At 47.1% G+C, this 16818-nt stretch overlaps 2 protein-coding genes across 2 annotated transcripts in view; one reads left to right on the forward strand and one right to left on the reverse strand.

Annotated features, from left to right (window-relative positions):
• PUSL1 (pseudouridine synthase like 1) overlaps positions 1-10475 on the reverse strand; it is a 60748-nt gene extending 50273 nt beyond the window's left edge. The window contains exon 1 of the mRNA XM_087914903.1: positions 10252-10475. The gene's annotated coding sequence lies outside the window, so the exon portion shown is untranslated. The remainder of the gene's footprint in view (positions 1-10251) is intronic.
• ACAP3 (ArfGAP with coiled-coil, ankyrin repeat and PH domains 3) overlaps positions 1-16818 on the forward strand; it is an 81895-nt gene that overhangs the window by 24610 nt on the left and 40467 nt on the right. Inside the window, exons 2-6 of the mRNA XM_026715700.2 lie at positions 5136-5193; positions 7221-7340; positions 9627-9680; positions 15494-15552; positions 15866-16049. Coding sequence (XP_026571485.1) covers positions 5136-5193; positions 7221-7340; positions 9627-9680; positions 15494-15552; positions 15866-16049 — 475 coding nt within the window. The remainder of the gene's footprint in view (positions 1-5135; positions 5194-7220; positions 7341-9626; positions 9681-15493; positions 15553-15865; positions 16050-16818) is intronic.

A 16818-nucleotide genomic window follows, 5' to 3' on the forward strand; every position in this document is an offset into this window, starting at 1 on the left:
AGGAACTCTACACCGGTTGTTAAGTGTGAAAAATGGTCGTAAGTCCCTGTTTTCAGTGCTGTTCTAACCCTGGGCAGTCACTAAATGAACTGTTGTAAGCCGAGGACTATATATGACATTCCAAAATCAAAAATGTCCGGCAGATAGAAATCTTCCTTTATCCCCTTGTAAGCTAGCGGGTATTTCTGCCCTGGTTTTGTGGGAAAGGGAGCTCAGGGCCGGCTGTCCTGCCTGGACCTCGTGGCTCCTACTTCTCTTGGGCACCTTCCAGTTCGCTTCCCTTGTTGAATGAAACCAGATCTCTCTCCTGTCTTATGTAATCCAGAATATGGTGATTAACAGCTTGGAAGTGTTTCCTCCTCCTCCTCCATTTCTTTTTCTTTTTCAATAGTTTTGGTGATGGTTTATTTTATTTATTGTTGTCTTGGAAGTTGGGCTTAAAAGTGTCTGGAAGGCAAGTTGTCCGGGTGTGAGGGTCTCTCTCTCTCTCTCTCCCCCTCCCCTTCTCTCTCCTCTCTCTCTCTCTCCCCCTCTCTCTCTTTCCCCCTCTCCCTTGCCCTCCTCTCTCCCCTCCCCTTCTCTCTCCTCTCTCTCCCCCTCTTCTCTCTCTCTTCCCCCTCTCTCTTGCCCTCCTCTCCCCCCTCTCTCTCCCTCTCCCCTCTCTCCCCTCTCTCTCCCCCTCTCCCTCCCTCTCCCCCCTCTCTCTCTTCCCCCTCTCCCTTGCCCTCCTCTCTCCCCCTCTCCCTCTCTCTCCTCTCTCTCCCCTCCCCCATCGCTCCCTCTCCCCCTCTCGCTCCTCTCTCTCCCCCTCTTCTCCCCCTCTTTCTCCCTCTCCCTCTCTCTCTCCCTCGCTCTCTCTCCCTCTCTCTCTCTCCCCTCTCCCCCTCCCCCCTTCTCCCTCTCCTCTCTCCTTGCTCCCTCTCCCTCTCTCCCTCTTTCTCTCCCTCCTCTCTCTCCTCTCTCCCCCCTCTCTCTCCCTCTCCCTCTCTCTCCCTCTCTCCTCTCCCCCCTCCCTCTCTCCTCTCTCTCCCCCTCTCTCTCTCTCTCCCCCCCCCCTCTCTCTCGAATTCTGGCGCCCTGTCGTGACTCCGGGGGCTGCTGCCAACTGGGCCGCAGAAATCAAGTGGCGACGCCTTGTGCCCTGATTCCTTCTCTGACGTTTGGAGGAGGAATTGCGGGCATCCGGCCCAAGCAGGCAGCAGGGTGCCAAAATCGATCTGGGTGTGAAAAAAAAACTCTCGGCTAGGCTGCCTGCTAGGTCTCAGGGAGCCAATCTGGGCCTGCTGCTGTGTTAGAAGACCCAGCCTCCGGGAGCCTAAATGGGTACCGAGCCGCAATGATAGACAGTGATGGGATTCAAATTTTTTTTTACTACCGGTTCTGTGGGCGTGGCTTGCTGGGCGTGGCAGGGGAAGGATACTCCAAAACCCCCATTCCCTCTCCACCCGACTAACCTGCTTTCCAGCTCCGTTCTCCTGTGCGGGACAACCAAAGGAGACTCCGCCGATCTGCTGGGACTCGATGGGAGGCAGAGAAGAGATGGGGTTGGCAGGGCCAGGCGGGGGTGGGATTGGCCGGTTCTCTGAATGACTCAAACTTTCTGCTACCAGTTCTCCACAACCGGTCAGAACCTCTTTTAGTAGATCACTTGGGAAGGGACCAGACGTCTTACCAGAATTCAAGATAAAGATCATTTCTGACTTTATGGTTTGCGGGGGTTCACGTGCAGACAATAAAGCATTTAGAAGCTTCCTTGAGGAGTCAGTGTCCAGGTTTTCTCGGGTGGCGTGGCTGTTTTTGACCTCAGTTGCTACCTCTGAATCTGCTAAGACAACAATTTCTCTCTGTAGTACGTCAGGACAATTGCGATCCCGGGATTCCGGAAAGCTCACGTCATGGACTATTTTTGACCGATAATGCGGCCAGGTCATGTTGTCACCTGGTTTCTTGAAAACGTCTTCCTTCGGGCGCTTGCTGCACCGTCTCTGGTGTTCCAGTCTGCTGTTCTACTTAAACGTAATCGTTCTTGGAAGCCTCCGCCAACTTTAATGAAAGGCATCTTCCCCAGCGTGCCAAAGCTTGCGAGGGGTTGGGGAAGAGGTCACGCAAACTCACGTGTTTCTTATCTCCCTGCGGATGCCGGGATAACGATGGCGGTCTCTGACTCACCTTCACGAGAGCTTCCAGGCGGCGTTCTTCTTGCCCCGGGGCCCCTGTTCATGTCGATGGGAATCGTAGAGTTCCCGGGTGCCAATCCGAACTGGCGTCTTCTCCTGAAGGAGTCCAGGTTCTTTCTTGTCGGCTTCGGCCCATCTCTCCTCGCATGGATCTTCGAGGTGCCGGTGGCTCACTTGGGATAACAAACTAGGATCCAAAGCTGGAGAGGTGGTTAGCTGAATCAGATGGGAAATGCATTCTTCTGCACGAGGTAGAATGAATCTTTGGGGGAATAATTGGGGGTGAGGTGTTTGGGAGGATTTTTTTCTGTTCGTGTGTGTGTGAGAGAGAGAGATGGGGGGGAGGGAGAGAAGGAGGGAGATGAGAAAGAGATATGCGGCTTCTTCCAAACCTGAATTCAGGTGGAGAATGCCAACAGAGATGACAGACATAGAACAGAGAGAGACACATAATGTTCTATGGAACAACTGCCTAATCCAGAGTTAGCTTATGTTCTCTCTCTGCTGGTTCAGAAAACAGATCTGTACCTACACAGTTTCAACTTCCAAGCATGAGAACATCAAACAGCAGAGAGAGAGAGAGAGAGACAGTCCCTGAATCCTAGTTTACTCCTTGCCCAATTGTCTTCTGGGGGATGGATGGAAGTTCTGGATTCTCACCACAAATGGCCCAGGAAGGGGCTCCGGGCGGCCCTTTTGTTGAACTGTGGACTTCAACTCAGGAATGATGTTGGCTCGGGAATTTGGGGAATTGAAGTCCGCAGGTCATCAAGGGCCATAATTGCCGACCCCTGGCCATAGCTCTTCCTACCGTGAGAGGTTTTCGTCTGCTTTGAATGCATCCTGCATTGTTCGGGCCACACAGCCCAAGAGGTTCCTTAGCTCTCCTGGGAAATTGAAATAGAAAGGGGGGAAAACTCTACCTGGGAAAAACGGGCAAATGGTTTGGCCGGCTGTAAAGCAAGGGGGTCTTCAAACTTGGCAAGTTTTTAAGACTTGCGGACTTCAACTCCCAGAATTCCCAAGCTAACATGACTGGAGGAGGAGGAGGAATTCTGGGAGTTGGAGTCCATAAGTCTTCAAGCTGTCAAGTTTGGAAGAGCCCCTGAATGAGAGACCTTCTAAGAAAGCCAACCCTTGGGACTCAAAAGAGACCCATCCGCAGTGATGGCCCATCTACTCAACGGTCCTCCCTGTTCTGCTGCAACAGATAGTATTTCTAGTTAAATTCCTGGTGTGTGTGTGTGTGCGTGTGTGTGAATAAATCCAGAAAAACTGATACAAACTTCTTGACTTGGTTTGGCCGGTTTGAGGGAAGGGAAGGAGCCTGCCCGCTTTTCAGCGGAGGGAATAATGCACTCAGCGAAGCGAGATGGAGTTTGCAGAGGAAGAATGGACGCTGAGAAGAAGAGCAAATAATCACAGGGTGGAAAGAACGGGCGGGCATGACGCCGGGATGCTTGGAAGGGAGCAAGCCAAGACATTTTCGCAGTCTCTCCCCCTCCAGCCCGCTTTTCTCTTCTGCATCACAAACCGCACAGTTAGGAACTGCAAACCCCTGGGATCTGGCCAGGCTGGTAGGTGGGTGGGTGGGTGGGTGGACAAGTTGGCCCCATGGTTTGCTGCACTTCCAGGAAACAGCTTAAAGGAACCATTGTCCTGTCCTGCCACCAGAATGAGCTCCAGAAGAAACATTTATTTTCTGTCTCTCTTCTCCCCCCTCTCCCAATCCCCCCCCCCCTCTCTCTTTTTGGCTCACCCCTACTTCCAGATTGACTACATTGTAAGTTCCGAATCTTGGCTTATTCATATATTTTTTTCCCCCCCTCTTGAGTGCCTGGCTGTATGTGCAGAGTTATGGGGCCGGGGGAGGGCGAGTTAGCCTGCTAACTTATGCTGGAGTTTATTCTGTACCCGTGTTTCTTGAAAAGCGATGTCTTCCAAACAGAGGGAAAACAGACCTTGACGCCATGCTGTCGAACTCTGAAGCCGTGGCTAAAGCTTTACTGTTGAGACAGTGTGAAATTTGTGCAGTGCAATGTGAAATGAACTTCGGATACAAAGTGGGAGGGATCGTGGAAAAGGAACTTCCTTCCTTCCTTCCCTTCTCTCTCCCCATTTTCCCAATCCCTTTCTCCTCCTAGTTGACTCAGTCTTGCATCCTTCCAAGGTTGGTAAAATGAGGGCTCAGATTGTTGGGGGAAAGAGACTGACTCTTGAAACTGCTTAGAGGGGGCTGTAAAGCACCGTGAAGTAGTATATAATTCTTAAGTACTATTCCTTCCTTCCTTCCTTCCTTCCTTCCTTCCTTCCTTCCTTCCTTCCTTCCTTCCTTCCTTCCTTCCTTCCTTCCTGTCTGTTAGAATGCAGGGTTGCAGGCTGACTCTGCCCACTGCCAGCAGTTTGATCCTGACCGACTGACTCCAGGTTGAACCTTCCATCCTTCCGGGGTCGATAAAACGAGGACCCAGATTGTTGGCGGAAAGAGGCTGACTCTGTAAACCGCTTAGAGAGGGGGCTGTAAAAGCACGCTGAAGCGGTATATAAGTCTATTAGATGCATTGAGGTCAGAGGACTGATGGGCAGGGATTGGCCTTTGTGCACCCTGCTTTCTGCACTTGAGGGTAGAGCTAGGTAGATGACCTCTAAAACCTCTCTCTCCCTGGGCCTAACTTACAAAACAAGCCTCCAAATCGACGGAGAAATAGTTCACCGGGATAAAAGCAATGAGATGAAGGTGCTAATTTAACAGTGGTTATCCGGCGACTCTCCGAATGATAATGTCATGTAGACTTCAGGCCAAAGGATGCTCCCATTCCTCTGCTCCCACCCTTTCTTTCTGCTGTTTTAAGTGTCACTTTCTCCTGGCTTAGCAATCGATGCTTCTGTCTGGGATGACAGGCTGGTGTTTTAATCTCCGTTTCCACACACCCTTTTTTTTTATTTATTTTTTTGCAGGGCGACCATAGATGAGGTAGAAACAGATGTTGTGGAGATAGAAGTCAAGCTTGATAAGGTAAGAAGGAAAAAAAGCTCTTCTCAAGAACCCCAAATCAGTTGGTTAATTAATCAGAATAGAGCTTGAAAGGGACCTTGGAGGTCTTCTAGTCGAGCCCCCTGCTCAAGCAGGAGAATCTATCCCATTTCAGTCCGGTCTCTTCTTAAAAACCTCCAGTGATGGAGCCCCCGCGATTTCTGAAGGCAAAACTATTCCAACTGGTTGATTGTCCTTCCTGTTAGGAAGTTTCTCCTAAATTGCAGGTTGCTTCCCTCCTGGATTAGTTTCCATCCATTGTTCCTTGTCCTGCCCTCTGGTGCGTTGGAGCCTCTTCTTTGTAGGAGCCCTTCCAATATTGGAATACTGCTATCATGTCTCCCCTAGCCCTTCTTTTCTCTAGACTGGCAAAAACCAAATCCTGCAGCCCTTCTTCATATGTTTTAGTCTCCAGGCCTTTAATCCTCTTAGTTGCTCTTCCCTGCACTTTTTCCAAAGTCTTTGACGTCTTATCTGTAATGTGGAGACCAAAACTGGATGCAGTATTCCAGGTGGGGTCTTTCTAAGGCTTTATAAATCCTTGCCCGTAAGCCTTGGCCAGCCAGAGGTGGGATCGTCCTAAACGTCGAAGACAGAAGGTTCAGGATGGGCTGCACGCAAATGATGTGCGTGGGCAGTCAGGAAACACTTATGCGCTTAAGTGCAAATTGTGTGCGTGTGTGCGTGTGGTTCTTCCAAATAGCACACCTCTGCCAAGCCTCTGTTTTTGGGTAGTGGGAGATGGAGGTGCCACAATTAGTGTGATGATCTAATTGCATTTCGGGGCTCCCACCTCCCAGCCTCAGAAGAGCTCCTGTTGCAAATAACACACACACGCACGCACGCACACACACAGCTTCGCTTTGCTTTTGGTCAAAACCGAACCGCCTTGCAGAAACTGCCACGTTGCAAGAAGGAACTTGCCTCCTCGCTCTTCCAGAGGCTGACTCCTCGGGAGCCTCCCTACTGCCCATCTGGCTGCCAGATGTGACCGGGAACTGCATCTGTTTGCTTTTGTTCCCTGGAATACGATGCAATAGTGCAGAGAAGGTTGCCAGCAACCTAGCCTTGCTTTGGCAGATGCTGGGAACCGAGCGAGAAGGGGGTCTATGCTCGTGTTTTAGTCCTCGTCTGGCCATCGCAAGTCCTTTTGTCTAAAAATCAAAACTTTCTGGAAGATTCCAAGCGCTGGGGTCTTTTTCCCCCGTAGTGGGATTGCAAATCTGCCTTTACCCCCAAAACACAGGATACAGCCCAATATAATTTCTGGTATATTTTGTCACTTATGCTCCAGGGGCGGTCACTAGAGGTTGAGAATTCAATTTCCTTTAGCAAGGGATTGTGGGAATTGTAGTCCAAACATCTGGAGTGCCGTACACAGGCATTGCCTGGGCAGTAAAGAATTTCAACCCCCATTCAGCTGCAAGCTTATCAAATTTATGTCAGGATTCCGGCATTTAACCCCAATTAAATCATGAGTCTCCAGTCAAATGTCCAAAACCTCAAAAGGATTTATTGGGAGGTAACATATCCGGCACTGCCTGGGTGTAGCCGACTCTGAGGCACATCATTCACGGTCACCCTTGACCCTAGTTTTTCCCTATCCTCTGGGTGTATCATAATTCATATTCTCCAATGCAACACATCCATAGCCAAGAGTCATCAGTCATGCTCTCCAGTTAGAATTTTGTGTGGCAGAAACTTCAGTCACCTAGTTACTATCTTTGAAAACTATTTATGGAATGCACTTTCAATTTCCAAGCTGCCGCACTGCTTCCCCCTCCCTTTCTGTTGGCAACTCTAAAAAGGCCATAGAAATATTTTATCAGTTGACATTCGGCTCCCCTCATTTCTTGAAGGTGACCTGTACAACACAAAAAGAAAACTAATTTATTGCAGGTATAGGACTTAGGGTTGCGAACTCCCCCAGGCTTGTTCAACTGATGTGGGAACCAAAGGCCAATGGGCTGGATGATGTCATCACCAGGTGATTTTCTTTCCTTTCTCAGCTGGTAAAGCTATGTAGCAATATGGTAGATGCCGGGAAAGCGTACATCATCACCAACAAACAGTTTGTCGGCGGCGTCCGAGATCTCTCCCAGCAGTGCAAGAAAGATGAAATGATCTCGGTAAGAAATGAGAACATGGACATTTTTGAGGGTGTACGAAATGCTGACCAAACTCAGCATGACTGAATTCAGACTTGCCTCTGCAGATTTGATGGTAGGTTGTCTTTCTCACGGACCAGGGTGTCGATTATTACTCTATATAAACAACAACGGAGTAAACTGAATGCTGGCTGGGGAATTCTGGGAGTTGAAGTCCAGACAACTCAAAAGTTTGTCAAGTTTGAAAAACGCAGCTCTGCCATTTCTGTCCTCCCAATCTCGCTGGTTTTTCTCTCTCGTTCCGAGGCAACTTTTGAATTTGGCAATACTGTGTTTGGAAGTGACAAAGCATCTCATTTTTAGCACAGAGAGACATTATTACATTGTGGTGTGTGTGTCTGTGTGTGTCTTTTTAAAGAAACTTTGGCCAAAAGTGTTCATGAAAACACATTCTTCTAATGTGAAATCACAGGAGTTAAGAGCCTTGAGATCACTTAAGATTTGCTGATCTTGCAAGATTTGGGATTTGGTTCCATTTTGTCTTTACTGGAGAATACAGGGATAGAAAAAGAGGCACAAGATGACAAATGGAAGATGGATGTTGAGATAGCCATAGAATAAAGATATTTTCCCGCTATTGTTTCGACTGTCTGAAAAAGGATGGAATAATGTTATCTTTTATCCCAGAGCAGGTTGAAATTGCTACCAAAAAAAAAAAGATATTTTGATTAAGTATTTTGAAAAAGGTCCTCAGGTTTCCAGTTCTTTTTAATGGCAGGACAGGTTTCTTAGAAGCAGAGGGAATAGATATATTGCAGGAGGGTTCAATTTTTAAGTTCAACAGTATAGCTGTACCCACTTACTGAATTTACTCATTTCCTGTGTTGGCACAATGCAGAGAAGACAGATGGATATTTTTGAAATGCTAAGCTACTAAAGATTAACTCTGGTTAGTGCAACCAAGGTTAGGGTAGTGGGTGAAAGCACCTGCTGGGTTAAATGTGTCATGTAAAAACAACATATGATTTTATATCTGAGGAACAGATTTGATGTTTGGATCGTATTTGGAATTGTTTGAACACCCCCACTGGCCAAAATGAAAATATTATTCGTGTTATTAGTAAGCCAGCAGTGACTTAATAAGCATATTGGAAGCTTCTGTTTGGGATGAATGTTAAAAATGTTCTAAATAAGGGCACCAAATCAGACCTGAGAATTGTAAGCAAAAAATAACAACGACAACCTCCCCTAAAAAAGGGTGGGGAACAATCCCACATAACCACTTCTAGCTCCATGCATTTTGGGCACAAAGAATAAATAGAAATGCAATGTTTGGCTTTCGTAACTCACAATTAAGCCACACACGCACGCACACGCAAACCCATCCACGGATTCCGCACGTAGCTAAAAATATCCGAGGCCTTGGATGTCTTAAGACATTGTGTTGTTTTCTAAAAAGGCAGAACGCGGAGCTGCTGGCGGCTCTGAACTAGGTCAGCGAGCATCCGTTATTTGGGAGAGGGGAGACGGGCATGGGGAAGAGATGGGCTGGTGGGGAGGTTTAGGACAACGGTTCAGGGGAGGCTGTGGGTTCAGGTGAAATAACACAATCTGTACGGAACAAGAATCTGCAGCAGAATCTGTTCCATCGTTTGATAGAGGGGACCGAGTATGTCAGAGAGGGAATAATGGGAGCTGTGCATCCAACAACCAACCTATGGCCTCTCTCAGCATTGATTTTTTGTGCCTGGACTGGCTGGGGATCAGTTCAGCACTGTCTTCCCCTTATGGCTTGCCAGAGGAGACCTCTTTGGAGAGGTTCAATCATCCAGGTCATGATTGTCCTAAAGGTGTCTTTATTTTTTTTTTTCCAAGAAGCAGCTGGACTTTCCACTTTTTTAGCCAATCTCATCGTACGCTGTTGTACTCTGGCAATAAAGGGAATAATAATAAGTTTTGCTTTGAAGAGGTTTCACTTCTCAGCCAAGCCGCTTCTTCAGCTCTGAAGTCCCAAGAAGCTCCTTGGATGAGAAGCGAAATGTCTTCAGAGAAAAACAAGAAAGACCAGTTGCCCCTGGGGGAAAAAAAAAAAAAAAGCACCTTTAGCACTGCCAGAAGAGACCTAATTTTTTTTTTTTTTCATATACTACAACAACTAGAAACCAAAGAGCCGGCTAGGCAATCTGACCTCGGGTTACAATCCATCAGTTCTACCAGAGATAGATGCAAATAATGGTCCTTTCTCTAGATATTTGATGCGTGGAATTAAACGCCCTTGTATTTCCTCCCCCCCCCCACCTTCTGCAGGAATGCTTGGATAAGTTTGGAGACAGCTTGCAGGAAATGGTCAACTATCACATGGTAAGTGGCATCCTTTCCCAAGTTGCTTTTCTGTGCAGATAAGTTCAATGGAGGTCCTTGAAGTCACAAAAACCACACCTGGATTAGGAGTTTCCAGCACCTTCCTAGCCAACCATGAGATAATTTGGAAGGTGGTGCGTAATAAGAGATTCCCTTTGAATCTCAAACCCTTTGAATACTATTCCATAGCCTTCTCTGATTGAATTGTTATGGGTCATGAAGCCAGGTGAGGACTCTTAATGACCAAATAAATAGGGGTTTTTTTTCCCCCCACCACCCCGGGAGAATCTGGTCCATCCACTCTCTTCCCTTCTCTAGAGATGAGATATTTCTATTTATAAGTTAGCATTTCTGCAATGTCAGGAAGCCGCTCCCTCTTGATGTCATGGGGCATGGTCCCCTTGATCAAAAGATACATCACTTTTTTATGGTCTAGGAAAGGGAGGGAGAGGGGAGGAAATCACATCTAACTTTGGAAAGGAAACCAAAAAACAAAACAACCCCCCCCCCCGCACAAAAGGAGCAAAGTGTGTTGCATCTTGAACCTGAAAAGAATATTTGTGTAACTCACCCATTAGTTCATCAGGGCAGGGCTCGATGGTGGTTCCATAGAAGCTGCTGACTTAGCCTCAGAGCCTGGCCAAAACTTTTGCTCGCGGCCGAACTCCAGACAGAGGGAGTGGATGGAAGGATTACGAGACGATGCTCCTCGCGGGAGGGCGGGGAAGAAGGAGAAGATCTTGCTCCCAGGAGGTTGCTACGTCTGAGCGGGGAGCGTTGTTATTTTTTTCCCCCTTGATGGATTGAAATCAGTCTCCAGAGACAGTCTGGGGGTCGGAGGGCAGGGAAGGGGCAGCCTGACATCCGCCACTGAGAGAAGAAGTGGGATGGCGAGGAAGGGGTTTCCTTCCCTCAAGTGGCTGCCGAGAGGGAAGGGAAATGCAAAGCAACGGGAGGCTTTTGGGAAAATAAAAATAAAAATGTCTGCAGGCCTGTTTCTGTGCTCGCTGTCCGTTTTCCTCTTCCCCCCCCCAGGAGGACTTCTGAGCATCTGTCATGGCAACAGTGGAGAGAAGCAGAATGCGGGGAAGGGAGAGTGGGGTATCGGTAGGCCGCAGGGCGTTATGTGGGGGCATGGGTGAGCGCAAGGGAAGCCAGGATATTTCTCTTGGAACTGGGGGGGTGGGGAAGCTGATGCAGGAGGCCCCTGCCTCCTCCTGCCTCGGGCCAAGGCCAGCCACGCGGAAGAACGAGTTCCGGTTGTCCCCCTTTGGAGATACTGGTCCAACAGCTTTCCTTGCAAGGCCCCTTGTAACAATCCCTGCGGATAGCTTTGCTTGCTTTGCAGCCTTGGGAATTTTAGCAGGGAAAAAAACAAAATCTGGCCACTGCGGTGAAAGGACAGGGCACAATTCTTCACACACACACACGCACCCCTTGTCCCTCGCTCGCTTAATTCCAGGAGGGGCCGAGGTGCTCTTAGAAGAGGTCGTAGGTTGACTTCAGCTTCGAAAACACTTCGTTTGATTAGCTTGGGTGGGGGCTCCTGCTTTTCCGGGGCTTGCCGGGAGGTTCTGCAGCTTGGACGTTCATTTTGCTCCTGGCAGCTCCTGGGATGAGGAAGGGGCTGGAAATGGAGAGAAGAGAAAGAGAGAGAGAGAAAAAAAGAGACCTTAGCAAGTCCGCTCTGATATTGTTGGGCCTAACATTGCCAAGATGGAACCCAAAGATTGATCGGATGGGGAATTCTGGGAATGGAAGCCCACAAATCTTAAGGTTGCCAAGGTTGGACGCCCCTGGTTTAGACAGTAAAGTGGGAACCTAAAAAGAAAGGTAAATGTTCCCCTGGCATATGCGTGCTATTCGTTTCCGGCTCTAGGGGGCGCTGCTCATTTCCGTTGCAAAGCCGAAGAGCCGGCGCTGTCCGAAGATGTCTCCGTGGTCATGTGGCCGGCAGGACTAAACGCCCGAAGGTTACCCTCCCACCAAAATGCTCCCTATTTTTCTACTTGCATTTTTTTTTTTAACATGCTTTCCAACGGCTCGGTTGGCAGAAGCTGGGACAAGTAACGGGAGCTCACTCCGTTACAGGGTGCTAGGGATTCGAACTGCCAGCTGCTGACCCTCCCAATTGACAAGCTCAGTGTCTTAGCCCCTGAGCCCACCGCGTCCCTAAAGTAGGAGTCTATGACCAGATTTTAACTCTGGCTTGAGGAGAAGGATAGCAGAAATATCTCTTTCTGCACTGTTGCTAAGAAAATCTTCCGCTGAGGGAAGATTGGTCATTTCTAGCTTTACGGGCTGTTGCAACCTTGGCAGTGAAGCAATGCTGCGTGAGACATCATCTCGGAAGCAAATTTATGCTTCTTGTTCGTCTTCTAAAGCTGAAATCACTAACGCTGGGGACACGCACTCCCAAAAGAATGTAAGAAACATAGCGGATGAACCATTACTTCTACAAAACAAAGAGGGGGGTTGGTTTTTGGTTTTTGTTTTGTAACAGAACAGCAAGCTTTCTAGTTAATTGGTTCCACTTTCAACACCCCCACCCCCACTAGAAAAAGGATATGTGATGCCACCCTGAAATGTTGGCACCCCCCAAGACTGGTTAGGTTGACTTTATACTTGGGCTGGTCTTGGAACAGAGACTTAATCCGAGAGGAAGATCTCCATCTAAAGTGACCAGTGATTCACATCCTGAAATCTTGGTGATTACTTTGGAGCTGGGTGGGCAGAAAAGAGGCAGACTTTCTGGAAACTTTTATTTTATACAATCAGCTCCAAGCCTATTTGGGAAGCCAAGAAAACGACTTGAGAAATTTAAAATCACGGTTTGTTGGTTGTTGTTTTTTTTTAAGGTGAAGCCAAGTTCTTTTTAAATATAAATATTTCATTCTTTTGCAGGGGGGATGAATTTTGCACCTCTCTGCAAATTGTCTCTAGGTCAGGGTTCTTCAAACTTGACAGCTTCAAGACTTGTGGGACATGCAACTCCCAGAATTCCTACTCCAGTCATGTTAGAACTCAGGAATTCTGGGAGTTGGATGTCCACAAGTCTTAAGCTTGCCAAGTTTGCTCTAGGTGATCTTATCAAAGTTTGGAAGATGATCTTTCAAATAGTTGTTCATGTAACTTTTATCTACACGATGGATGGGAAATAGGATTTTTTTTTTAAATCCCATCATTTTTCACAAACCACTTTTGTGAACTGCCCAAAACCTCCATTGAGCTGTCCCAGAACTGAGTTGAACCAAAGGACATCTTCACCCTACTTGCTAGTTTAAATCCTTCAACCTGGATACCATTCATTCCATTGTGGGATGTAGAGTTCCAACAAGTTGACTAAGAAGTCTAGGTTAACTGTGGTGTTCTGGTATTAAGTAGGAAAATGTCCTCAGTTTTATTTATTTATTTATTCCATGCCTAGTTGAACACTTGTGAACTTTTTCCAAGTCACCGTTTTCTTGAATTGTTGTCAAGTGCCGGGGAAATCAGGAGGTTCAAAGGAGTATAAATATTTATTGCACACTTAAGCTCTCTACAACTACTAACGGTCCAGGGAAATGAGTGGGAATTAAGAATAGAAAGGAATTCAAGGCGGGCTGGACTCAGATCTCTTGTGGGCACGCAGGGACTCATGACTAATGACGCATTTGGACCCTCCCTCCTGCTCAGCATGGTTGTCCACATCTGTCTTTGAATTAATTTAACATGGATCGTGTTCCAAGCTCCACCATTAAAACCCCTCAAAAATTGAGTTATTCTCTTGATTGAGAAGAATCCCAAGATGGACTTTGGTAGAAGGAACCGATTCTGAGTAAGAAGAAAGGACTGGGAATTAGTGTGTGGAAGCAACGGAAATTTTTGCCTGGCGTCAGCCCTCCCGTTTTGCTGCCTGAAGCTGATGGATTTGTTGAAATCAAGACCCGTAAACAACAACTTTCTGCCCTTTCGCAACATCTTCAGTCTGTTGCCAGTCTGTGGTCTTCAGCAGCTAAGATGGGAGCTATAGATGTGGCTGTAGGTGGGTTGGATCCTGGGCCTCGAATCCTCCAGAAATGCAGGCCAGTAGATTCTCAATTTGCTTAATCTCCATCTCAATCTAAGCATGGAGTCTTCTGGAGAGATCTCAGCCAACGTGGCTTGCCGGAAATCTTCATCCCTGGAAGTGAAAATGGACTTTCTCCTTTACGGTTGCTATGAACTACCTTGCAATCGTGTTATGCATCCCTGTGCTGTTGGAATCTTTGGGCACACACTTTGTGTATGGTTTTTCGTCTGCATCACCAGGGCAAAAAATAAATAAAAAATGGCAAAATGGCAAGAGAAGGCAAGCTGGGTGGTCTTTCATTCTTCCCAAATGCTTGCATCTGTTTGCATTTAAAACCCACTCAGGACCATTTTCGAGCTGGTACGTCCCCTTGGCCGAAGGCACCAATGGAGCTAGAAGTCTTCAAGGCTGGGTACCTGTTTGCCAGCAGGATTGACGGGGTGCTTCAGTCCTCGGCTTGCAAAAGGCTGCCTTTTGCAGGATTTTCAAATAATATCGCAGGAAAACCACACTTGGATAAACAAAACATTTATGTTATTTCAAGTGTGGAGGATGTGAATGCCAGGGCTGTGGGGCACGGGAGAGGAAAGTGTATGCGTGCACCCAGGGGATTTTCAGAAGTCAAAGTATTTGTGGGAGGAGAAAGAGGATACTTTCCCTCTTTCTCCGAAAAAAACCCCACAGATACAACTCGGTGTGGTTACTACCTCTGCGGCCAAGTTAGCCTCAAAAAAGTAGGACTAGGTTCAGTTTTTGGATGGAAAGCCAACATGAAGTCCCAAAGCTGCCAAAGAAACAGCTTGGAACAAGGCAACGGGATACCACTTCTATCCTTTTGCCAGACAAATGATGGGAGCCTGATGTGGGGGCTGGTGGGAACTTGAAACTGGAGAATTGCTCCCACCTTCTTATAAGAGTTTTTTTTTTTTAAAAAAAGAAAGTAACATATTAATATAAGAAGCAGAAGACGACGGGATGGGGTAAATAACCTTTGAAATTGCCTAGAATATTAAGATGCTGAGAAAAGGTTTGATGGTCGAGTGGTAAAAAATAATGATAATGAAAAGATATTAATACATTAGTCATCGCAGATTTCAATAAAATAGAAGCAGCTGCTAGACATGAGTTTTCATATTGGTGCCAGCAAAGATATTGGCCTGTTGAGTGAGGGTGCCCTCTATAGGAACAGGTGGGGAATGCAACTGGTTTCTGTTCCCCCACACCCTTTTCAAGTTTCTTGATTTATTTTTGTTTTTAAACTACTTTTTTTTAAAAAAAATTGGTACTTTAATTGGAGCTTTTTGTTTATTAGCTGGTTTGGCTTGTCTTCCAGACAGAACAGCAGCCTATCCTTCTTATAAGTAGACATACAACTCAAATAGTTATCCAATGGATTGGGGGGTATCATATATTTTGGGGTATGATACCTTCTTTTGCATGTTTAATCAACCTATGGCTCTTCTCTTGTAGAAGGCAGAATTGTGATGACTGTTAGGTCTGGAACTTCCAGGCTTAAGAAGTAGTCTATCTTTTCAAGTAATGCTGTGGGAAAATAAACCATGGAGCACTGCTATTAATTGTCCTACTTGTGCACTAGATCCAACAGGACATTTTGGGCGTTTTAGCTAATGGCTTATGTTAAGAATCCTCCATTTAAAACGTCATTGGATTGCTGGAACGATCCAGAATTTTGATGGTCTTATGTGCTTTTTTCCCTTCCCTTCTCTGCTTGCTCCCCCCACCCCCCACCCCGGGTCTTTAGATCCTTTTCGACCAAGCTCAGAGATCTGTCCGGCAACAGTTGAACAACTTTGTGAAAGAGTGAGTATCTGGATTCCTGGCAAATAATTAGAAGACCCTTCCTCCCTTCCACGATTCTATGATTCTGTTCCTCCATCAGTTAGAAACTTCAGTCACTTAGAAACTATCTTTGAAAACATTTATGGAATGCAGGCTGCCCACTGCTCCTCCCCACTGTAAAAAGACCATAGAAATGTTTTATGAGTTAACAGGTTGTTGAGACGTTGCCAAGGGTTGGACACACCCGATGAAGACCAACCTGGCCACTTTTGGGTGTTGAGCGGGCTGCAGAAGTCAACGAAGCTCACGCCTGCCATCTTGATTTGCTTGGCAGGGATGTCCGCAAGTTCAAGGAGACCAAAAAACAGTTTGACAAAGTCCGAGAAGACATGGAGATCGCTTTGGTCAAGAACGCCCAAGCCCCACGGCACAAACCCCACGAAGTAGAAGAGGCCACGGGCACGCTGACCATCACCAGGAAATGTTTCCGGCACTTGGCCCTGGATTACGTCTTGCAGGTAGGTGAGACTTTTTTTTAAAAGGGGGCTTCCTAGAATTAGGTGGAAAAAGCGAAGCCTATCAGATCATCAGAGTTGGAAGGGACCTTGTAGGTCATCTAGTCCAACCCCACGCCCAAGCAGGAGACCCTACACCATTTCTGACAGAGGGCAGTCCAGTCTCTTCTTGAAAGCCTCCAATGATGAAGCTCCCACAACTTCCGAGGGCAACTTCTGTTCCATGGGTTGATTGTTCTCACTGTCAGAAAGTTTCTCCTTATTTCCAGGTTGAATCTCTCCTGGATCAGTTTCCATCCATTGTTCCTTGTCTGGCCTTCAGGTGCTTTAGAAAATAGCTTGACCCCCTTCCTCCTCTCTGGGGCAGCCCCTCAAATATCGGAAGACAGTTATCATGTCTCCCTTGGTCCTTCTCTTCACTAGATTAGCCAGGCCCGGCTCCTGTAACCGTTCTTCCTATGTTTTAGTCTCTTCAAAGATTAGTCTGTTTTGGTTTCTCCTTGAATTTTCATTCTTCAGAGCCACATATGACCTCATTGGGCTTTCGGTTGAAAATGGCTTTTTGGGGGGAGGAAAACCAAAGTGTTGCTTTGAAAAGAGTCCCATCTTTTTCGGGAAGGAAAAGTCCCCAGTTGGAAAATCTCCACTCCAAAGGTTGACTGATCAAGGGAAAGGAAATAGGGCAGTGGGAGGAGCACATTTTGCTTTGAATTGGGCTGAATTGGACTTCCTACGATTTGCTTTACTTTCTCACTGTGTTTCCTCTTACGTG

The sequence above is a fragment of the Pseudonaja textilis genome, chromosome 18 (assembly GCF_049901715.1).
Source record: "Pseudonaja textilis isolate UNSWEBS1 chromosome 18, rPseTex1.2, whole genome shotgun sequence".
Taxonomy (NCBI): domain Eukaryota; kingdom Metazoa; phylum Chordata; class Lepidosauria; order Squamata; family Elapidae; genus Pseudonaja; species Pseudonaja textilis.